We start from the raw sequence: 24,745 nt of genomic DNA, 5'->3' as shown, positions 1-24,745 counted from the left end.
ATAGTGGAGTATGGCGTTTATTATTATTTTTGTGAGTGTAGTGTTAGATGGTAGGGTATTTGTTTAGTTAAAAACACCAAATTAAGCAAAGTATAAGGGAGTTATACTCCAGTTTAGTAGGTGGCGGTAATGCAACATTTATTGGATGCCAACCGCCGTTAAACCTAATCGAAGAAGACAACTAATTTGTCCTTTCACAGTTTCCGTAGTAGTGTTTTACGTCCAGTACTTCCGGAAAACAAGAAAAAAGCGATCCAATGCTCTAAGAGGTCGCAGTCAGATCGAGGACAATATCACAACAACAAACCTGGTTTCGAATTTTGGTAGGTAGAATAGTACGAAGTGTTTGCCTCTCCATGCTGCTGTGCCGCATTTCAGCAGTGAGCCAGAGCGTAGCGAGATGGGGAACGAGTGTTCGGAGAGGCGCCCTTCTCCACCCCGCACTCTCCTTCAACTCCAACCGTTGTCAAAATGTCAGCTCCACCGAAGGTACCGTTCACCCTGCAGCCGCCCAGGGTGCCGGGCCGTACCGCGACAGCGTGTTGCTTCCCCGTACTGAATTCCCCATGAAACTAACCGGACAGAATCTCATAGACCGGGAGGTACAGATACAACAGGTAAGAAGAGTGCTCTAGTCTAGCTTGCTAATGTCATACTAACTAGTTAGCTTACCAGTGAGCCACATGTTTCGAAACGGGCGCGTGTGACCGATTGCTAAGGAATGTCAGATAAACAAACAAGAGGTTTACTAGCCACTGCAAGACTCATTTTGGTTAACTAACTAACCTTTCTCAATGAGACGGTGTCTGAAATTCAGCTATGTGCCTGTGTTATGACTATAGACTTGACAGTAATATGTCAGTGTATTGATTTTGTCTGTGTCTAGGAGTGTGGCTTTGCAGAACTCTACTCATGGCAGAGAGGGAGGAAGGCAAAGAAGGAATACTGTCTCCACGATGGCCCCCCATACGCCAACGGGGACCCACATGTGGGACATGCCCTCAATAAGGTGTTGTTATTTGCTACATTTGACATTTTAGTCATTTAGCAGAGAATCCAGCTGTGCATTATTTCTCAACTGGACTTGAAACCAGAACAGAGATTAATCAGTGCTGGCTCTCACTGGCAAGACAATGTCTTTATCATAATGATTCTTTGGTGTTGTTTGTTCCAGATCCTCAAAGACATCCAGAACCGCTTTGAGATGCTGAGGGGGAAACAGGTTCACTATGTCCCAGGCTGGGACTGCCATGGGCTACCCATTGAGCTGAAGGCACTGGGAGAGCTGGGAACCAGTGGACTGAGCCCTCTGCAGATAAGACAGAAAGGTCAGTGAGGCAGGGAACAGACAGCTGATATATTACTGGTCACTTATTGTGGATGGATGGAACTGACTAGGTATCAAACCCAGGTCACCAGTGAGACCTGGCAAGGATCATGTTAGCCTATTGAGCTGAAAGTGTAGGCTGTTAAAAGCGTAGGCATTCGCTTTTGGAGCTTACACAAATATTCACATCTCAGACAAAATTACTCATGACATGACTGTGGTTCACTGAAACACAAAAACAGCTCTGCCTATTGATTTAATAGAATCTGATATCCCCCTGTGTATGTATGACACCAGAAAATCAGCTGTGTGTCTGTTGATGAACTCTGGTCCCCTCTGCTCTCCAGCCCGGGAGTTTGCGAAGGGGGCTATCGCTCGTCAGCGCGCTGCCTTCCAGCGCTGGGGCGTGATGGCGGACTGGGATAAGTGCTACTACACCTTTGATGGGACTTATGAGGCAGCTCAGCTTAAGGTCTTCCAGGACATGCACAGCAAGGTGGGATATATTCTATCAATTTGGGTCAGCCTGCCTCTCTAGAAGATCTGACACTCATTATTTCGCTTGCTCGCTCTCTCTCCCCCAGGAGCTAACTGTTTGTTCTTGTGTTGTAATTTCTAGGGTCTGATCTACCAGGACTACAAGCCAGTTTTCTGGTCTCCTTCCTCCAGGTAGGCAGCACTTAGTGGCTTCTGGATATAGTCTCTGCTACATAGCTCTTCCACATACTTTTGGCCATGTAGTGTATGTGGATACCCCTTCAAATTAGTGGATTTGGCTATTTCAGCCACACCCATTGCTGACAGGTGTATTTTATTTATTTAACCTTTATTTAACTAGGCAAGTCAGTTAAGAACAAATTCTTATTTACAATGACGGCCTAGGTAGTATATGGGGCTTTGGTGATAAAACAGATGGTACTGTGATAGACTACATCCAGTTTGCTGAGTAGAGTGTTGGGGGCTATTTTGTAAACGTGGTTTAACTGCCTTGTTCAGGGGGGGCAGAGCGACAGTTTTTTACCTTGTCAGCTCGGGGATTCGATCTTGCAACCTTTCGGTTACAAGTCCAAAGCTCTAACCACTAGGCTTCCTGCCGCCCATGAAGATGAAGCAAAGCAGTGCGACAAAAACAACAACACAGAGTTACACATAATCAAATGTACAGTCAATAACACAAAATAAAATAAAAAAATAAAAATCTATAGATCTGTAGAAGAGTAGGGAGGTAGGCAATAAATAGGCCCTAGAGTTGAAAATAATTACAATTTAACATTAATACTGGAGTGATAGATGTGCAAGTAGAGATACTGGGGTGCAAAAGAGCAAGAGGGTAAATAATATGGGGATGAGGTAGTCAGGTGTGCTATTTACAGATTGGCTGTGTACTGGTACAGTGATCGGTAAGCTGCTCAGATAGCTGATGCTTAAAGTTAGAGAGGGAGATGTAAGACTCCAGCTTCAGTGATTTTTGTAATTCGTTCCAGTCATTGGCAGCTGAGAACTGGAAGGAAAGGCAGCCAAAGGAAATTGTTACGGAGTCTAGTTGATAGGTAATCGACTAGCTGGACTGTTCCCCAGACTCCACGTGTAGGGATTTGTACAATGCTTAACAAGGCTGTTGAACTTGACATTGGTGTCTGTCTTTATTCCCTTATCCAACCTAACGTACAGAAACATGGTATCAGAAGTGGCTCGGAAAACACACGTTTGTTAATTTTGTAGCTAAGTACAGTATAGGCGCAGTTACGTTCCATATGCGAACACACGCCGTTTCCTACTCACAACACTGATCAACTCGTTGTTAGCTGGCTAGCTAGCATCACTACCTACCTCCATGACTGAAGGGAAAGAAATCTCCTATTCCATTGCTATGGCAGCGAACATTCCGCCACCAAATCCCATGGTTCTCACAGGGGACTGGAAAACTAATTGGGACAACTTCAGGGATGAATTCGAGGACTATGCGCGGGCGACCGGTCTACATGAGAAACCCAACAAGGTACAAGCGGCAACTCTGAGGAGTTTAATGGGCAGCGAATGCAGGCATATCTACCGGCACAATCTCACCCTCACGGCACGACAACAGTGTGATGCAAAGGCTATATTGGATGCATTGGAGAATTACTTCAAACCCGCCAGAAACGTCATTTACGAGCGGTTCGTTTTCGGAAGCTGCAAACAGGAAGAGGGTGAGTCAGTACACAACTTTGTAACCCGTTTGAGAGAGAAATCCGCCACTTGTGAATACGGGGGATTGAAAGATGAATTGATTCGTGACAAAATAGTACTGGGAATTGCAAATGAGAATACGCGCCGGCGTCTACTGAGAGAGAGAGGCTTAACATTAGTAACTGCCATCGAAATGTGCCGCACTGCTGAAGTCACTGACATGAGAATGAGAGCAATGGAAACGGAAACCCCACGCTCCGACGTTGATACTGTTCACGCTGTTGCTAGGCAGACATTCAGACAAAACCAATCGAGGCAGAGTAATTCACCACGAACGGTGAACACAGAGAGCCCCGTAGCATGTAAATACTGTGGGAATACACACACACGTGGCAAAGAGCACTGCCCTGCCTACGGAAAACCATGCAGAGCTTGTGGAACTAATAATCACTTTGCAAAAGTGTGTCTCAAAAGCAAAAGAAGGGTGAGTGAGGGCAAGATTCACTGTGTTGATGATGTTACTCAATGTTCAGAGCTGAACAGTGAAAGGGACATTTACATGCATGAATCCATTGGGGCTGTACACTCAAGAGGGAAGAAATGGTTTGTGACACTACGATTACACAACAAGCAACAACAATGTCAACTGGATTCGGGTGCTACATGCAACGTAATGAGCTACAAAGACAAAATCAATCTGGCACCTGACACACATCTATTGCCCAGCGATACTAGACTAAAGCTGTACTCAGGAGAACTAATGAGCTCTATGGGCACCTTTGAGACCGAATGTGTTATTCGGGGACGCAAACACAAGCTGGAGTTTGAGATTGTGAAAACCAGTCAAAATCCTCTCCTCTCAGGCTCCACATGCGAACGCCTGGGACTGATGCAGTTCACTGTACCAAATGACCTGCACATTGTGGATCATGTCCAGCATGGACCCCTGTCCAAAGAACAACTACTCAGCAGATATGACGATGTATTCAACATTCCCGTTGAATCAGTGCCTGGGGAGGTACACTTTGAAGTGGATGAGAGCATCACTCCAGTCCAGTGTGCTCCTCGCAATGTGCCCATTGCAATGAAAGTGGCTGTGAAGGCCCAGCTGGACAAGTATGAGGCCGATGGCCACATGACATCTGTGACTGAACCAACTGACTGGATTAGCAATATGGTCATAGTGAAAAACCCAGAGAAGCTGAGGGTCTGCATCGACCCAAAGCATCTGAACCAAGCACTGAAACGATCCCACTACATCATGCCGACACTAGAGGATGTCCTCTATAAGCTTCCCAAGACCAGGATTTTCACCTTGGTGGATGCCCGAGATGCATTCCTTCAATGCAAGCTAGACGAAGAAAGCAGCTTCATGACTACCTTCTGGACCCCCTGGGGTCGGAAACGCTGGCTCAAGCTCCCGTTTGGTGTCTCAGTGGCGCCTGAGGTATACCAACGCAAGCAGCACGAGTTACTGGCTGGGCTCAAGGGCATTGAACCCATCGCCGATGATATCCTGATCGTAGGCTGTGGTGAAACAGACGAAGAAGCAGAACGCGACCACGATGTGAAGCTCCTGGCACTGATGGAGCGCTGCCGATCAGTTAAGCTTCGTCTTGGCCTGAAGAAGCTGCAGTTCAAGGTGAAAGACGTCCACTTCCATGGCCACATTCTCTCGGCAAAAGGCCTGAAGCCGGACCCAGACAAGGTCCAAGCGATCCTCGACATGCCAAACCCGTCTGATGCAAAAGGAGTACAGCGTCTCATCGGCTTTGCAAACTATCTTGCAAAGTTTATGCCACACCTATCAGCAGTCTGTGAGCCTCTGCGCCGGTTGCTGGACAAAGACACACCGTGGCACTGGCTACCCAAGCACGAGGCCGCAGTGCAGGAGATGAAATCTCTGGCTTCATCCATGCCAGTGTTGCGCTACTACGACGTCACGAAGCCTGTCACAATCCAGAGCGACTCTAGCCAAAGGGGACTTGGATGCTGCCTTATGCAGGAAGGCCAGCCCGTTGCGTTTACCTCGAGAGCGCTCACCCCCACCGAACAAAACTATGCACAAATTGAGAAAGAGTGCCTCAGCATCGTCTTCTCCTGCCAGCGATTCCATCACTACTTATATGGTCGAGAGCTGGTCACCGCTGAAACTGACCACAAACCACTCATTTCCATATTCAGTAAACCTCTCCTCAATGCGCCCAAGAGGCTTCAAAGCATGCTCCTGACTGCAAAACTACAGCCTGAAGGTCATTTACAAGCCAGGACCAGAGATGTACATCAGCGACACACTGAGCAGGGCAACAGCACAATGTACAGGTCGAGGCACTGCCTATCAGCGGCAGGCCATCTGTTCGCTACAGCAGGAACAACAAGATGTTCAACAGATCAATCAGGCAGACTACTTAAACGTCACAGATCACCGCCTAGCCCAGATCAGGCAACATACTGACAAGGACGAACACCTACAGTCACTGAAGTCCATGGCTCTCGCAGGTTGGCCATATCTGAAAGAGGAGACACCTTTCACAGTGAGAGAATACTGGACCTTTCGAGATGAGATCAGTGTGCAAAATGGCGTCTTGTTCAGAGGTCAGAAGGTCATTATTCCCAAATCACTACGTCCAGAGATGCTTACCCGCATACATTCCAGTCACGTTGGAGGTGACGCATGCTACCGCCAGGCTCGTGAAACATTATACTGGCCAAACATGCAAGCAGAAATTAAAGACTTTGTCAGCAACTGTACCACATGCAACGAGTACGCTCATGAACAGCAAAAGGAAACCATGATGTCACACGAACTGCCCACAAGGGCCTGGCAAATCATCAGCATGGACTTATTCAGCCACAGACAAAAGGACTATCTTCTCATCGTTGATCATTACTCTGACTTTTGGGAAATTGAACTGCTCCCTGACTTGTCTGCAGAGACGGTCATAAAGCGCTGCAAGGCGCAGTTTGCAAGGCAAGGTCAGCCTGACAAGGTAATCACGGACAATGGCCCACAATTCACTGCACAGTTCAAGCGTTTCGCCTCAGAATGGGAGTTTGACCACGTGACCTCCTCTCCAAGACACCCAAAAGCAAATGGCAAGGCAGAATCAGCTGTCAAGATTGCAAAAAACCTGTTAAACAGGGCCTTGCGCGACAGCAACGACCCATGGAAAGCGATCTTACAGTGGAGGAACACACCCACCGAAAACATGGACAGCAGCCCAGCACAACGCCTTCTGTCCAGACGTCTGAAGACTACTATCCCCGTAGCTAACAAGCTACTTGAGCCCTGCATCATGGTTGGCGTCACGGACAAAGGATGATATTACGGAGTCTAGTTGATAGGTAATCGACTAGCTGGACTGTTCCCCAGACTCCACGTGTAGGGATTTGTACAATGCTTAACAAGGCTGTTGAACTTGACATTGGTGTCTGTCTTTATTCCCTTATCCAACCTAACGTACAGAAACAGAAATGTTGGCTTTGGGGATGACCAGTGAGATATACCTGCTGGAGCGCGTGCTACGGGTGGGTGTTGCTGTGGTGAACAGTGATCTGACATAAGGCGGGGCTTTACCTAGCAAAGACTTATAGATGACCTGGAGCCAGTGTGTTTGGCGACGGATATGTAGTGAGGGCCAGCCAACGAGAGCATACAGGTCGCAGTGGTGGGTAGTATATGTTGCTTTGGTGATAAAACAGATGGTACTGTGATAGACTACATCCAGTTTGCTGAGTAGAGTGTTGGGGGCTATTTTGTAAACGAAATCGCCGAAGTCAAGGATCAGTAGGATAGTCAATTTTACGAGGGTATGTTTGGCAGCATGAGTGAAGGATGCTTTGTTGCGAAATAGGAAGCCGATTCTAGATTTCATTTTGGATTGGAGATGCTTAATGTGAGTCTGGAAGGAGAGTTTACAGTCTAACCAGACATCTAGTTATTTGTAGTTGTCCACATATTCTAGGTCAGAACCGTCCAGAGTAGTGATGCTGGTCGGGCGGGAGGGTGCGGGCAGCAATTTGTTGAAGAGCATGCACTTAGTTTTACTAGCATTTAAAAGCAGTTGGAGGCCATGGAAGGAGTGTTGTATGGCGTTGAAGCTCGTTTGGAGGTTTTTTAGCACAGTGTCCAAAGAAGGGCCAGAAGTATACAGAATGGTGTCGTCTGCGTAGAGGTGGATCAGAGAATCACCAGAAGCAAGAGCGACATCATTGATATATACAGAGAGAGGAGTCGGCCCGAGAATTGAACCCTGTGGCACCCGCATAGACTGCCAGAAGTCCAGACAACAGGCCCTCCGATTTGACACACTGAACTCTATCTGAGAAGTAGTTGGTGGACCAGGCGAGGCAGTCATTTGGGAAAGCCAAGGCTATTGAGTCTGCCGATAAGAATGCGGTGATTGACAGAGTCGAAAGCCTTGGCCAGGTCGATGAAGACGGCTGCACAGTACTGTCTCTTATCGATGGTGGTTAGGATATCGTACATAAGTACAAAAATAAAAACGTTTTTAAAACATAACAAAAACTTCTAATTATAAATGAATTGATCAGTAACCATGATCACCATGCGCAATGTCAAGCATCGGCTGGGGTGATGTAAATCTTGCCGCCATTGGACTCTGGAGCAGTGGAAACACATTCTCTGGAGTAATGAATCACGCTTCAGCATTTGGCACTCTGACAGACGAATCTCCATAGACAATTATTCCTCCGTAGAAAAGATTGTGAACAGCCTTTCAAATTAGTGGATTCGGCTATTTTCCGATTCCACCAATGGCGTGCTCCTGGCGGATGTCAGCATAGTGCCAACTGTAAGGTTTGGTGATGGAGGAATAATGTTGAGGCTGTTTTTCAAGGCTGTTTTTCAAGGCTGTTTTTCATGGTTTGGGCTAGGCCCCTTAGTTCTAGTTAAGATTTACGCTACAGCATACAATGACATTCTTGACGATTCTGTGCTTCCAACTTTGTGGCAACAGTTTGGGTAAAGCCCTTTCCTGTTTCAGCATGACAATGCCCCCGTGCACAAAGCGAAGTCCATACAGAAATGGTTTGTCCAGATTGGTGTGTAAGAACTTGACTGACTCGCACAGAACCCTGACCTCAACCCCATCAAACACCTTTGGGATGAATTGGAACGCCGACTGCGAGCCAGGCCTAATCGCCCAACATCAGTGCCTGACCTCACTAAAACTCTTGTGGCTGAATGGAAGCAAGTCCCCGCAGCAATGTTCCAACATCTGTTGGAAAACCTTCCCAGAAGAGTGGAGGCAGTTATAGCAGCAAAGGGGGGGACCAACTCCATATTAATGCCCATGGTCTTGGAATGAGATGTTCGGCGTGTCCATATTCTTTTGGCCATGTAGTGTATCTCTGCTGCGTATCTCCTCCCCACCCCTCCTTTCATTCTCCTCCTCTTTACCTCTAATTCTTCCCCTCTCTCTCTCTCTCCCCAGGACAGCTCTTGCGGAGGCAGAGTTGGAGTATAACCCACAGCACGTGAGCAAAGCAATCTACGCCACCTTCGCCCTGGCCACCCTGCCCCCTAAGATGGCGGAAGCTGTAGGGGAGTTGGGCAGCATTTCTGTGTTGGTGTGGACCACCCAACCATGGACCATCCCAGCCAACCAGGCTGTCTGCTTTATGCCCAATGCCCAGTAAGTGCTACTGTCAACAGACATCCCCCCACACACATACCTGCATCTTCAGTACTATACGGTATAACTCCCATCTTTTGTAAATGTGTTCTAATATCTCACACACAGGTACTCAGTAGTGAAGAGGAGAGACAGCTCACAGCTCCTCCTAGTGGCAACTGAGCGCGTTTCCAGCCTGGCAACACTGCTGAGCACAGAGCTGGAGAGTGTGGGCACTTTCACAGGTAAACTGGACACACACACTCAGACAGACACATAAACATTGTCATGTCACTCTGTCACTTTCTCTTCCCATCCCCACCTCCAGGTGCAGAACTTGAGGGAGGAGTCTGCCAGCATCCCACCATTCCCAGGAAGGAGGTTCCATTGCTTCCAGCCAATTTTGTGACCATGGGCAAAGGAACGGGATTGGTCCACACAGCTCCTGCCCATGGGATGGAGGACTACAGTGTGGCCTCACACTTTAAACTGTCAGTGGTGCGTTCCTTTAGTTGACTAATATATCAATGGGATTGACAGAACAATATGAGTTGGCCAACTTCAAAAACATTCTGGCTTCCAGGCTAAAAGTCTTCATGAACTTCCAATGACATCTGTCCTAGAGATGGGCATGGTTTGTATTTCTATTAAGGATTCCCATTAGCTCATCCTGGGGTCCAATCTCTTCCTGGGGTTAATCAAATGTCCGAACGGATGTTAGTATTCGAATACTTGAGTGGGTGTTCATTTTCAGAGTGAACAAATTTCAGAACTATTTTAACAATGAAAAAGCTTTGTCTAAATTACATTATCCTTGTGACATTTTTACCTGCAATGATATACCAAAGAGTTTAATAACCACTACATTTGAAATTCCTAATTTAATGAAACTGCAAACTTTTGAGTGTAGTTTTTATAATGGTGCATTACATTGCTATTGCCCTACTTCAAATAGCAATTACAGGTGTTCATCTAAGAGTTTCCACAATACCTGACACAGATCAACGCAAAACACTCACCAGAAAAACTTTTTGTAACAATCAGTTATATCTTAGCGAAAATCACACTTCTCTTTCACTGTTGCTGTTAGCCAAACTACTGAAGAAAAGCAGCATGGCCGCTGTTTACCTCTGCCGTGTGCATTTGTGTCGTTCTGATTGGTCGGTAGTTTATCATTTTTTTCTGTGTAATTCTTTAAATAACAATGAGAATTTCGACTCCGTATATCTGAACGTCATGATATTATTCGAATAGTAAAATCATTTAAATTACCCACCCCTAATTTGTATGGCTGTGTGTGTTTCCTCTGTTCTAGGAGTGTATCGTGGATGAGGAAGGCAGGTTCACTGAGCTGGCTGGGCCTGAGCTACAGAGTCTGTCTGTGATGGGGGAGGGCAACGATACAGGTAGGAAGAAATGGTGTGAGAGAGACAGGGAGGAGAATGCTTAACTTATATTGTCTAGTTTAACTTCTTGCTCTCTTTGTACAAGCTTTTATGTGTTTTGTGTGCATGTCAGTGATCTCCATGCTGAAGGCTGTCGGTTCTCTAGTGAAGGAGGAGGAGTGTGTCCACAGTTACCCGTACGACTGGAGGAGTAAAGAGCCTGTAGTCATCAGACCCAGCAAACAGTGGTTCATTAACATCGCCAGCCTCAAAGACAAGGCCAAGGTAGGAATCACACACTGAGGATAACTCTTACAAACAGGGATGAATCTCAGTTCTCACTGCGATACATTGAGAATGATTCTTTCAAACAGGTGATGATTGTCACTCGCATACACTTAGAACAGGTCCCACTCAGTAAGTTAGACTCTTAGAAACTGAGAATGATTCTTCTTATAGAGCAGGGATCAACTAAATTCAGCTGCAGGGTGATTTTTTTCTTCTTCAGCGGATGGTCAGGAACATAATTACAAATCATTTGTAGACTGCAAGAAGTCCAAAGAGAGAGAATATTTGACTAAAACATTTAGTTGTGGAACCCTGCTCTAAAGGATTAAGAAACTCGTTCTAACTGTGTGTAGGAAGCGCTGGCTAAGGTGCGTGTGATCCCAGAATCGGCGAGGGGCAGTCTGTTGGCCCACCTGGACAGAAGACCGTACTGGTGTATCTCACGCCAGAGGAGCTGGGGTGTGCCCATACCTGTGTTCTACCACAAGGAGACAGGAGAGCCTCTCATTAACAAGTAACTACACACCCACAAACATTCTCAAACAAACACAACGCCACCCCGCTCTGACCCCTGCACTCTCCCCCTAAAGGCACACTGTATCCCATGTGACCCAGCTGTTCTCAGAGAAGGGCAGTGACTGCTGGTGGGAGCTCCCCCTGGAATCTCTACTGCCACCAGAGGTGCTCAAGAAGGTGAGTCACAGCAGCACTTCCACTCACAAGTCAGTGAATATGGTTGTATGATTAAAAGAGGATTTTAGCACCTTGTGTGTGTGAAGGTTAATGTATGTATGTCAAATCAAATCAAGTTTATTTTATATAGCCCTTCGTACATCAGCTAATATCTCGAAGTGCTGTACAGAAACCCAGCCTAAAACCCCAAACAGCAAGCAATGCAGGTGTAGAAGCACGGTGGCTAGGAAAAACTCCCTAGTAAGGCCAAAACCTAGGAAGAAACCTAGAGAGGAACCAGGCTATGAGGGGTGGCCAGTCCTCTTCTGGCTGTGCCGGGTGGAGATTATAACAGAACATGGCCAAGATGTTCATAGGTGACAAGCATGGCCAAATAATAATCAGGAATAAATGTCAGTTGGATTTTCATAGCCGATCATTAAGAGTTGAAAACAGCAGGTCTGGGACAGGTAGGGGTTCCATAACCGCAGGCAGAACAGTTGAAACTGGAATAGCAGCAAGGCCAGGTGGACTGGGGACAGCAAGGAGTCATCATGCCCGGTAGTCCTGACGTATGGTCCTAGGGCTCAGGTCCTCTGAGAGAGAGAAAGAAAGAGAGAAGGAGAGAATTAGAAAGAGCCAAGATTTTCTAAATGTTCATAAATGACAAGCATGGTCAAATAATAATCAGGAATAAATGTCAGTTGGCTTTTCATAGCCGATCATTAAGAGTTGAAAGCAGCAGGTCTGGGACAGGTAGGGGTTCCATAACCGCAGGCAGAACAGTTGAAACTGGAACAGTAGCAAGGCCAGGTGGACTGGGGACAGCAAGGAGTCATCATGCCCGGTAGTCCTGACGTATGGTCCTAGGGCTCAGGTCCTCTGAGAGAGAGAAAGAAAGAGAGAAGGAGAGAATTAGAGAGAGCATACTTAAATTCACACAGGACACTGGATAAGACAGGAGAAGTACTCCAGATATAACCAACTGACCCTAGCCCCCCGACACATAAACTACTGCAGCATAAATACTGGAGGCTGAGACAGGAGGGGTCAGGAGACACTGTGGCCCCATCCGATGATACCCCCGGACAGGGCCAAACAGGAAGGATATAACCCCACCCACTTTGCCAAAGCACAGCCCCCGCACCACTAGAGGGATATCTTCAACCACCAACTTACAATCCTGAGACAAGGCCGAGTATAGCCCACAAAGATCTCCACCACAGCACAAACCAAGGGGGGGCGCCAACCCAGACCAGAAGGAGAATGAAGGTTGTATGTGTGTGTTTGTCAGAGTAAAGCAGGAGAGGTAACCGACTACGAGCGTGGAGATGATGTGTTGGACATCTGGTTTGACAGTGGAACCTCCTGGGCTGCTGTTCTTGAAGGTGAGGCTCTGTGTTTAGCTAACCTGGCGCAGCTACGTACTACATCTGCCAAGTATTCTTACACTAGCAATTACACTTGTGTTTTCTTAGAATTCAAGGCTGTGTCTGAAGGTTGTTTTCTTAGCTAGGCCTAGCTAAATCACAATTTGCTAAGTGTCCTTACTGCACTAACCAGTTATTGAATACTGTACAAACTGCCTGGTAATGCTATCTCTTTGGCACATGGCTTATCGTGAATTGTTTATGCATTAGAAATGACTTCTCTCATATGAAGCGTGTCTAGTACTCGTATATCAGCCATTAGCTTTATCCCTCTCTGGAACACGCTGTGACACCTTACTGAAGTGTTTTATAGTCAGATAATGAGGAAGACTTTAATTTGTTTGGATATTGTTCTTGTTGTGGCATTTGGCAAGACTGACATCCAACATACAGCCACACAATTTCCCAAGGTTTACCCATGTTGTCCATGTGAGTGGTTGTGTTGTGTTTTCAGAAATGAAGGAGGAGAGTGACACTGACTCTGAGTCACGGCTCAGCTGGCTCCCTACCTCCCTACGCAAACCCCTGGTGCCAGGTTAATAACCCCCAGACCCCTCTTCTACTCATCCCTCCTTCCCCCCCTTTTCTACTCATCCCGCCTTCCCCCCCTTTTCTACTCATCCCTCCCCCCCCCCTTTTCTACTCATCCCTCTTTCCCCCCTTTTCTACTCATCCCTCCTTTCTTTCTCTCACTATCCCCCCCTCTCTCTCTCTTTCTCTCTGACTCTCCTGCTCTCTTCCCCTTCTCTCCTCAGCATGTGGGACTCTGAGCACCTTGTTTGGGAGCTGAGCACCTTAAAGATTGGTTATCTATAAGATTCACTCCCTGGCTGTGCTCTCTGTTTAGTCAGCAGTCTCTCTCTTTGGCAGCAAGGGAGGATCTCCCCCTGAAAGCCTGGTGGCTGTATCTGTGCTACTGTCTAAGGCAGGAGCACTACGGTCTCTAAGCCTCTCTCCAACCTCTACAGTACCCCGTGGCTTTGGAAGGCTGCCTCGCCATGTAACGTTTCTGTACTGTCTCTTTCAAGGCTGGCCAAGGTGGAATGTCTGTCGCTACTACTTTCATGCAGGGCATTGGTCAAGGCATGGTGGCACAATCTCGGTATACTTGTCATACATTGTCTCAATGTCCTCACTACCAGTGGCTGTGGTCTCTGTCCCTCTAGACTTGTCCTACCTCTTGTGGACAAAGACAGTGAAGTTCCCCTGATACTAACCATCTGGCTTTCCTCTCTGTTCGCATGAATTGGTTAAGAACAAAACACTGCAAAGAACTAAACATGTTTTTCCTCTCTCTCTCTCGCTCTCCCTCTCTCTCGTCAGATTCGAGGGCTGATGTGTATGTGGAGGGAAAGGACCAGATAGGTGGTTGGTTCCAGTCCTCTCTGCTCACCAGTGTTGCCGTGCAGAAAATGGCACCCTACAAGTCAGTGAAATACTTTTTATATCTATGTGTGCTTGTTGTAAATGTGTCCGTAAGAAAGCCAGAGAAGAATCTGTATTCATAACTTTCTCACTCAGGGCTCTGATGATACATTTCTTTCTCTCTCAGGGCTCTCATGATACATGACTTTGTGATAAGTGAGAAAGGAGAGAAGATGTCCAAGTCTTTAGGCAACGTAGTAGACCCCGATACAGTCATCCACGGGGGGGAGGTGAGAGGCTGTGGATGAGACCTAACCTTTCTGGAGAAACATACACACACTCCCGGGGTGGTCAACAGTGTTAGTCTTTAAAGGCTTTCACCCAACCCCACACTCCTATCTCTTTCCCTCTATTTCTCCCAGGACCCCAGTGTGTCTCCTGCCTATGGAGTGGATGTGTTGCGTTGGTGGGTGGCAGAGTCCAACGTCTTCTCTGAGGTCCAGATCGGCCCCAACGTGCTCAACTCAGCCAGAGACAGCATCAATAAGGTGAGTCTCATGGTGTCTACTATCTGTGAGTCTGTCTGAAAAAAGGTCTATCTGTGTAGAAGTCTCGTTACCTGCTTCTCCACACTGCTGTAATAACTCTTCCTCATCTCTTTCTAGTTGAGGAATACCCTGAAGTTCTTGCTAGGGAATCTGCAGGGTTTTGACCCTCGTACTCAGGCAGTGGACCCTAAAGAAATGCACTACATCGACCAGTACCTACTGCACCTTCTACGGAACTACAGTATGAAGATGACAGATGCCTACAATGATTTTGGTGCGGGCAGGGCCATCCGCCTGCTCCAAGCCTTCATCACCAGAGACCTCTCCAAGTTCTACTTCAGCATCATCAAGGACAGGTACTGATACTCTTGCTAAATACTACTACCACTATTATTGTTATTACATTGTCTACTACTACTCTGTTACACTTATGACAACACTATAATGACTAATGTCATTGCTACTATATGGCACTATTAATAGTCTGTTACTCTCTCCCTCTCCCAGGCTGTACTGTGATCCTGAGGACTCGTTGGGTCGGCGGTCCTGTCAGACGGTTCTAGAGGAGATTCTGGACGGAGTGACGCGCTCCATCGCTCCTATCCTACCTCACCTGGCCGAAGAGGTCTACTTACACGCCCCAGGACATAACGGTATGGCCTTATGTGTGTGTGCGTGCCTGCCTGTACCTGTGTGTGTGTGTGTGTGTCTCAGTGACTGAAAGTCTCTATCTTCAGAGGGGGAGACCCTGTTCAGGAGTGGCTGGATTAAGAGCAGTCCTGTGTGGCGGAGGCCGGGATTGGAGGAAGCCGTGGAGGGGGCATGCGCTATCAGGGATTCCTTCCTGTCCTCTATCCCAGGACGCAATGCAGCCGAATATGAGCTGACCATAGAGATTGAGCCTGGCCTACTGTTTGAACTCATTGAGGTAAGGGGGCAGAATGCGCTCTCTGATGTCCTCCTCATAATCACTATACCAGAAACGGCTGAGATGTAGTTGTATGGAAGTGACGGTCTATCAGGTCTCAGAAAGGCGACTCCAAGTTGGCTACCACAAACTTATCTTATCTAATACCCATCTAATCTCTCTCTTTCTCAGTCTCTCCAAGACGAACCTACTTCCTCTTACTCTCAGCTAACAGAGCTGATGATGTCATCGCAGACAACCCTGACTAGCGCCCTGCCCAGAGACCTGCCCGCTGATGCCCTCATCAGCAACGGCAGTTTCCTCATCAACCTTGAGGGTGAGTCCCAGCTAAGCTAACACTAGCACATTTACAATGCTGTAGTAGCTGAATCCAAAATGAAACTCGGGGTTCTATAGGGCTCCCGAGTGGCGCAGCGGTCTAAGGCACTGCATCTCAGTGCAAGAGGCGTCACTGCAGTCCCTGGTTCGAATCCAAGCTGCATCACATCCGGCCGTGATTGGGAGTCCCATAGGGCGGCGCACAATTTGCCCAGCGTCGTCCGGGTTTGGACGGGGTAGGCCGTCATTGTAAATAAGAATGTGTTCTTAACTGGCTTGCCTAGTTAAATAAAGGTTACTTTAAAAATGTTTTTTATATACAATCATATCCGCTTTAGCTGACATCCACAAAGCGGTTGTTTTGGCAGTGTAGGAGGTAGAACTGCGTTAGAGCTGTCAAATCCACAAGCAGCTCCTGGCATTATACCTAAAGCGGACGTTGCCATTGGCTGCACGGAGTCCCATTAAGAAATCCCATGCAGCCTTGTTTACAAGTTCGAACACTAGAATGTGAGATGTAATCTACACCTTTATTATGATGCAAATCCTCATTATTTAGTTTAAGGATTTTTTTTATTTGAGCATCATTATTTCTATATAGCCTACACTTTCTCATTCTGAACTTGTAACACGAGTGGGATGGGTGTGGCTTTGTGACACTGATCAAGATAAGCTGCTCACCAATTTGACAGCTCCAACACAGTTAATAGCCAATTTATACTTGCTCTAGCAATGCGATCCGGAGGCTCCGTAGGGAGGGTTTGACACAGTTGATGGGGCAGGAGGTCCTGTATAAACACTCACTTTCTTGACAACAGCTCTGCTCAGCGAAGCTCAAGAAGTATGAATGCTCTGACTACCTCTACGGCGGCCGCATCACGGTGAATTCTATACAGCCACTGCAGGTGTCGGATTGACCTTTTAGGCCTACACCTATATTGTGTTTATACAGGACCTACTGCCCCCACCTACCGTCAACTAATCATGTACATATGGAGCTATAAGGAGTCCTCCCACATTGTTACAAATTTTGGGAAGTGCATGGCGATGAGGCTCCAGAAACTACGAAATTGCATCACACCCACCTTACGGAGCCTCTGGATCGCCAACCCGGTGCAGGCATGTATTGGCTTTTACACCTCAGACTAGTGTTGAACGGTATACTGAAACTTCTGTACTTTTTGAAACTAGAATATGAAAAGGGTTCGTACTATAATTTGTGTTACTTTCCAGAAGTGGCTCGTGGGTAAAATCACATGGGAAGCCAAGCCAGAAATAAAAACTAAAAAGCCATATTACAACCAGTGATGTAGTGCAGGGTGAACACTGTTTACACCTTTTTTTATTTGTGAAAAAGCATTTATTCACCTTTTTGGTTACCACTGCTCTAGAAAGTTGAGTGAAGTTCAATCTCGTGCTTCACTCGGTGGGCTGATAATTCTAAGTGGCAAAAACAGCAGATGTTATTGCAGGTGTAGCGAAATGCTTGTGTTTCTAACAGTGCAGTAATATCTAACAAGTAATATCTAACAATTTCACAACAATACACACAAATCTAAAGTAAAGGAATGGAATTAAGAATATAAATATTTGGACGAGCAATGTCAGAGCGGCATAGACTAAGAATAGAATACAGTATATACATATGAGATTAATAATGTTTACACATTTTTGCATTACTTAAGTGGCCAGTGATTTCAAGTCTATGTATATAAGGCAGCAGCAGCCTCTAATGTGCTAGTGATGGCTGTTTAACAGTCTGATAGCCTTGGGATAGAAGCTGTTTTTCAGGCTCTGTCGCAGCTTTGATGCACCTGTACTGACCTCGCCTTCTGGATGATAGCAGGGTGAACAGGCAGAGGCTCAGGTGGTTGTAGGTGTCCTGGAGGGCAGGTAGTTTGCCCCTGGTGATGCATTGGGTAGACCACACCACCCTCTGGAGAGCCCTGCGGTTGTGGACAGTACAGTTGCCGTACCAGGGTTTTAGGTACCAAGTCAAATTTCTTCAGTCTCCTGAGGTTGAAGAACCACACTGTCTGTGTTGGTGGACCAGTTATGTGTATGCTGGGGAAATTGAAGCGTTCCACTAGAGGTCGACCGATTTTTCAACGCCGATACATTGGAGGACCAAAAAAGCCGATGCCGATTAAAAAATATATATATATATATACAGTGGGGCAAAAAAGTATTTAGTCAGCCACCAATTGTGCATGTTCTCCCACTTAAAAAGATGAGAGAGGCCTGTAATTTTCATCATAGGTACACTTCAACTATGACAGACAAAATGAGGGGAAAAAATCCAGAAAATCACAATGTAGGATTTTTAATGAATTTATTTGCAAATTATGGTGGAAAATAAGTATTTGGTCACCTACAAACAAGCAAGATTTCTGGCTCTCACAGACCTGTAACTTCTTCTTTAAGAGGCTCCTCTGTCCTCCACTCGTTACCTGTATTAATGGCACCTGTTTGAACTTGTTATCAGTATAAAAGACACCTGTCCACAACCTCAAACAGTCACACTCCAAACTCCACTATGGCCAAGACCAAAGAGCTGTCAAAGGACACCAGAAACAAAATTGTAGACCTGCACCAGGCTGGGAAGACTGAATCTGCAATAGGTAAGCAGCTTGGTTTGAAGAAATTAACTGTGGGAGCAATTATTAGGAAATGGAAGACATACAAGACCACTGATAATCTCCCTCGATCTGGGGCTCCACGCAAGATCTCACCCCGTGGGGTCAAAACTTAATATAATACATCAAAAAAATCAATTTAGCCTCAAATAAATAATGAAACATGTTCAATTTGGTTTAAATAATGCAAAAACAAAGTGTTGGAGAAGAAAGTAAAAGTGCAATATGTGCCATGTAAGAAAGCTAACGTTTAAGTTCCTTGCTCAGAACATGAGAACATATGAAAGCTGGTGGTTCCTTTTAACATGAGTCTTCAATATTCCCAAGTAAGAAGTTTTAGGTTGTAGTTATTATAGGAATTATAGGACTTTCTCTCTATACGATTTGTATTTCATATACCTTTGACTATTGGATGTTCTTATAGGCACTTTAGTATTGCCAGTGTAACAGTATAGCTTCCATCCCTCTCCTCGCCGCTACCTGGGCTCGAACCAGGAACACATCGACAGCAGCCAACCTCGAAGCAGCGTTACCCATGCAGAGCAAGGGGAACAACTACTCCAAGTCTCAGCGCGAGTGACGTTTGAAACGCTATTAGCGCGCACCCCGCTAACTAGCTAGCCATTTCACATCGGTTACACCAGCCTAATCTCGGGAGTTGATAGGCTTGAATTCATAAACAGCAGAGCTGCTGGCAAAACGCACGAAAGTGCTGTTTGAATGAATGCTTACGAGCCTGCTGGTGCCCACCATCGCTGTCAGACTGCTCTATCAAATCATAGACTTAATTATAACATAACACACATAAATACGAGCCTTAGGTCATTAATATGGTCGAATCCGGAAACTATCATCTCGAAAACAAAACATTTATTCTTTCAGTGAAATACGGAACCGTTCCGTATTTTATCTAACGGGTGGCATCCATCAGTCTAAATATTCCTGTTACATTGCACAACCTTCAATGTTATGTCATAATTACGTAAAATTCTGGCAAGTTAGTTCGAAATGAGCCAGGCGGCCCAAACTGTTGCATATACCCTGACTCTGCATGCAATGAACGCAAGAGAAGTGACACAATTTCACCTGGTTAATATTGCCTGCTAACCTGGTTTTCTTTTAGCTAAATATGCATGTTTAAAAATATATACTTCTGTGTATTGATATTAAGAAAGGCATTGATGTTTATGGTTAGGTACATGTTGGAGCAACGACAGTCCTTTTTCGCGAATGCGCACTGCATCGATTATATGCAACGCAGGACACGCTAGATAAACTAGTAATATCATCAACCATGTGTAGTTATAACTAGTGATTATGATTGATTGTTTTTTATAAGATAAGTTTAATGCTAGCTAGCAACTTACCTCGGCTTCTTACTGCATTCGCGTAACAGGCGGGCTCCTCGTGAGGCAGGTGGTTAGAGCGTTGGACTAGTTAACCGTAAGGTTGCAAGATTGAATCCCTGAGCTGACAAGGTAAAAATCTGTCGTTCTGCCCCTGAACAAGGCAGTTAACCCACCGTTCCTAGGCCGTCATTGAAAATAAGAATGTGTTTTTAACTGACTTGCCTAGTTAAATAAAGGTTACATATAACTTACCTGACACCCTAGACCCACTTCAATTTGCTTACCGTCCCAATAGTCACAGACGATGCAATCGCCATCGCACTGCACACTGCCCTATCCCATCTGGACAAGAGGAATACCTATGTAATAATGCTGTTCATTGACTATAGCTGAGCAATCAACACCCTAGCACCCTCCAAGCTCATCATTACGCTTGAGGCCCTGGGTCTGAACCCAGCCCTCTGCAACTGGGACCTGGACTTCCTGACGGGCCGCCCCCCCAGGTGGTGAAGGTAGGAAACAACACCACTTCACTGATCCTCAACACTGGGGCCCCACAAGGGTGTGTGCTCAGCCCCCTTCTGTACTCCCTGTTCACCCATGACTGCGTGGCTACACACTCCTCCAACTCAAATCATCAAGTTTGCAGACAACACAGCAGTAGTAGGCCTGATTACCAACAATGACGAGACAGCCTACAGGGAGGTGGTGAGGGCCCTGGGATTGTGGTGCCAGGATAATAAAACTCACCCAATGTCAACAAAACAAAGGAGCTGATTGTGGATTTCAGGACACAGCAGAGGGAGCACCCCCTATCCACATCGACGGGACCGCAGTGGAGGTGGAAAGTAGAGGTCGACCGATTAATTAGGGCCGATATGCAAGTTTTCATAACAATTGGTCATTTTGGATGCCAATTTTTGCCGATTTTATTTTTTATATATTTTTTAACACCTTTATTTAACTAGGCAAGTCAGTTAAGATCAAATTCTTATTTACAATGACGGCCTAAGTTAGGTGATATGATCCTTGACTAGTCTCCCAAAGCTCTTCATGGTGACAGAAGTTAGTGCTACAGGGCGATAGTCATTTAGTTCAGTTACCTTTGCTTTCTTGGATGCAGGAGACACAGATCGGATACAAGCAGAGAGAGATTAGTAGTACAGTGGTTCCCAAACTTGGGGTCGGGATTCATATGGGGTCCCCTAAAGTTGATATTATCAAACACAATAACTTGTTTATCTTTAAATGGGTATAGAATCCAATATTTTAGAGTAAACTTTTACTGTTAGAATGTACTTTAATGTCATTATGTGTTGGGACAGCCTGTGGGACCTAAAATTGATTGAAATATAAAACTGCTCTACAGATAGTAGTGACACAAACAGTGGTGAGGCTGAGGCAGGCTGCAATGCAGGAGGCAGAGAGAGGAAGCAAACAGAGGTTACAGTGGTTCCCAAATTTGGTTGGTGGGGTCCCCAGAGAATCTAATCTTAACACAATAACAAGTTCATCTTCAAATGGGTATATTGCCCTTCCAAGCAAAAAGGCAGTAACTGCTCATAGTGTGAAACTGAGAAAAATTGCTTTTATTTACCTTGGTTTCACAGTAACTTTATGCAGTTACTGCTAACATGACCCCCATTTCCTCAAACACAATACGAGGTAGGATACTTGTCCACATATTTAAGCATGTATTTAATTTAGCAAAATTGACAAATTTTCGACCAAATGAGCAGTTACTGCCTTTTTTCTTGGTAGGGCAGTATAGACTACAACATTTTAGATTCAACTAAGGGCTTTTTATACGGGTGCACTTTAGGTGTTTACAATACAGAATTGAATTACATGAGATACTAAGAACATGAACGTGATATGCATTTAGTCATTTTTTACTACAGAAAGTTACATTAGGCCTTCCCAATAGACCTGCATGAAAATGCAATCAAGCAATACAGTTCAAAAATGTAATACGTTTTGGTTTATATCGGTGGTGGTTAGTCTTCTCTATAATTTACCCCTGCCCCTTTTTTTACCACTACATCCCTGAATTACAACCTATGTGTTGTGATAATTGCATTGTTTGCTCTATAACCTGTTAGGCCTATATTATTATCACAGTGGGAAGGCATATGAACTAAGTCAGAGACAGAATAAATTCAGCCACACCTTTGTTTCATCACAAAACCAGAGAGCAACATCCGGTTTAGTCCACAAAGCATATTGCATGTAATAAACAGTTACATGACCTACAGCATGGTCAAGCAAGTTAACGTTTGACATTTTCAGACTACTAAACAACTATTGATTTAGAACCATGGAAAGTTACCGCAAGTCACAAAGAAAACAGGAGCTGCCTCCACTATTCCAGCACCATTTCAGCAAATTGCTTTGTAAACGTTTCAACATCATCAAATCACTTATGCTTAGTCTAATAGTGACAACTAAAAGATTCCAAAAACAATTTAGTCCAATCAACGTAAGATATCACATGGCTGTCCATGGTACTGATTTCTGTGTGTGCGTAAGTAGAAAAAACACAGTTGACTTACCCTACTTGTAGAGAAACGCCAATGCCATCCTCTCATGTTGCCCGAAGTGGTTTATGACTGTCATACAGTACACACTTAGTCTTCCTAGGCTACCTGGCCAGGCCAGAGGCACAATGTATGGATTTATGGTTGGATCAGATTTGCCGTTATATTCATTGGCCAGTACTTAAAATTAAGTAAAACCACAAGTCCAAATCCCTATATCCGTCATATGGCTAATTTAGGAAATGTCCAATTTTAGCTAGCTAGCCACCAGAGGGCAACAATTACATTTTTTTCTGCCAATGAAGTTTGGGTTGATGTGATTGGTGTGAAGCCAAGTCCAAACTGGTTTCCCTTTACACTTTTGTTTTGGTGTGCCAGGACCATTCACAGTTGAGCTCACTCAGTTTCTCAATGCTGATTGGCTATTATTATATACTTTTTTTATTAAGGGAGGCCAAATTATTTGTAATCTGTAGCACCATGAAATCAGCCAAAACAAGCTCAATAACTCAGTGCATGCACACGCTCTTATTGAATATGCATTCATTCACCTGTATTGTGAATAGGCCTAGGCTACATCTTGATTTACTGTTCAAATAAATGATTACCATTATGTAGTTAAATTGATTGTGTAGTTGATTTATTAATGCATACATGGCTGTCTCTCCAAAACAATTGTCCCAAAGAAATCTAATGTAATATTGAACAGAGCAGTAGCTGAGTTTCTCTGTGACTTTGGCTAATATGCCTTTTTTTCCACTGTGGTTTGTTTTTGTATTGTGATACTAAACCTGGTATCAGTATCTAAGTCAATTCTGGTATCGTGACCACTACCTCAGACACCTCCAAAACTTCAGCTATGCGGGTGTCTGCTATCGCCAGTTAACACTTGATCTGATTGAATCTTTGCCTTAGGCTCTTTTTTACGGGCAGAACTTCTGCCTGTAATTCTGAACTTTGTTTTCACTAATTGGTCTTTTGACAAATCAGATCAGTTCTAAAAAAATAAAAAAAAAGAGCTGATGTGATTACACTAACACTAATTATTGTTGACCAAAGAATATCAAAATTGGGCTGCCGGTTTAACGCAATCATAGTCTGTTCAAAACACCCAAGTATTTTAGGGGTCATACAGTAACCTGGTTCGTGTTCAAAACAAGAAATTTTGTTGTGAAACGTTTTCCCTTGAAAAACATTTTAATATGGTGTCTGGTGGGCACTAATGAATATGACCTTTTATCCGCCCTAATCATAGCCCCTAGTAACCTTTTCTCTCTGTCCAATCAGGTGGGGTTATCCGTGAGGACAGTGCTTACCAAGTAGCGGCAGTGCCCACCTCCATGGCCCGGTGCCCGAGGTGCCGCCGGTACACCTCAAACTCTCCAGACTGCCCCTGCCCCCGCTGCCAGACCATCCTTACTAGGGCGCAGTGACACGTCCACCCGCACCATAACAACCTGCAAATTGCCCTCTGACCCGGTCTGTCTGCTTGAACTGACTCCAGACAACCAGGGGTCAACAAAGAAAGACCCTGCTTAGCAACGCACAGAGAGGGGTAACAGCCAGACATTTCTTCAGCTCTTCAACTGACATTGACTCTAGCATGTTGCCGCATGCAGTGAGGATGGATGGTTTACGAGACAGGCTTCGTAAAACAAAGCACACATTTTATTTTGATAGAGGGAATTGTCTTAAGAGCTATGCAGTACTTTTGAGTTCATAAGACACCTCCCAAAGAAGGGCACATCAGTAAGGTTTCAGTGATGTTTCCTAGAAAGGGACATGTATTGATAGTCCTGGACCCCTCCTATGAGGCACAGAGTGCAGAAATATACCTACTAAGAGAATCAAGTCATCGGGTCTGATTATTGTATGTATTAGAAGGATATATAGGGGATGGTACAACACTGAGCGCTTTGTTTTTTTTATTTGTATTCATGTTTAATGATAATCTGTATAGTACTCCTGTCCACTTGTATCAAATCTATTAAATAAAGGATTATCATTAAAATACACTCGGAAGCCAAATAGGTGCAATATTCATAAAAATCCTCTTAAACCAGTGATTCCTATCACCCTTTGAAAACCAAGGTGTCATTCAGTAGGGTACAAATATCTGAGTCTACCTGAATGGTTTGGAGAGAATCCCATGGCGGT

At 45.2% G+C, this 24,745-nt stretch overlaps 1 protein-coding gene across 2 annotated transcripts; it reads left to right on the top strand.

Annotated features, from left to right (window-relative positions):
* The first annotated feature begins 214 nt into the window (after positions 1 to 214).
* iars2 (isoleucyl-tRNA synthetase 2, mitochondrial) lies at positions 215 to 24,603 on the top strand. Of its 2 annotated transcripts, XM_039009349.1 has the most exons (22): positions 215 to 617; positions 887 to 1,009; positions 1,175 to 1,328; positions 1,675 to 1,823; positions 1,947 to 1,996; positions 8,953 to 9,153; positions 9,262 to 9,377; positions 9,461 to 9,630; positions 10,448 to 10,538; positions 10,651 to 10,802; positions 11,159 to 11,319; positions 11,396 to 11,498; positions 12,772 to 12,865; positions 13,362 to 13,442; positions 14,231 to 14,333; positions 14,460 to 14,562; positions 14,695 to 14,820; positions 14,938 to 15,176; positions 15,328 to 15,473; positions 15,558 to 15,748; positions 15,920 to 16,064; positions 23,876 to 24,603. In XM_039009349.1, exons 1-22 carry the CDS (start codon positions 357 to 359, stop codon positions 24,019 to 24,021), a joined length of 3,105 nt encoding a protein of 1,034 aa, XP_038865277.1. In that variant the 5' UTR covers positions 215 to 356; the 3' UTR covers positions 24,022 to 24,603. The 2 variants fall into 2 exon arrangements, with proteins under 2 accessions (XP_038865277.1, XP_038865279.1); XM_039009351.1 differs by lacking the exon at positions 13,362 to 13,442.
* Positions 24,604 to 24,745: the final 142 nt, after the last annotated feature.

This window comes from Salvelinus namaycush, chromosome 15, assembly GCF_016432855.1.
Source record: "Salvelinus namaycush isolate Seneca chromosome 15, SaNama_1.0, whole genome shotgun sequence".
NCBI lineage: Eukaryota > Metazoa > Chordata > Actinopteri > Salmoniformes > Salmonidae > Salvelinus > Salvelinus namaycush.
The sequence above is the reverse complement of the archived record's forward strand: the minus strand, read 5'-3'. Positions and strand labels throughout refer to the sequence as shown.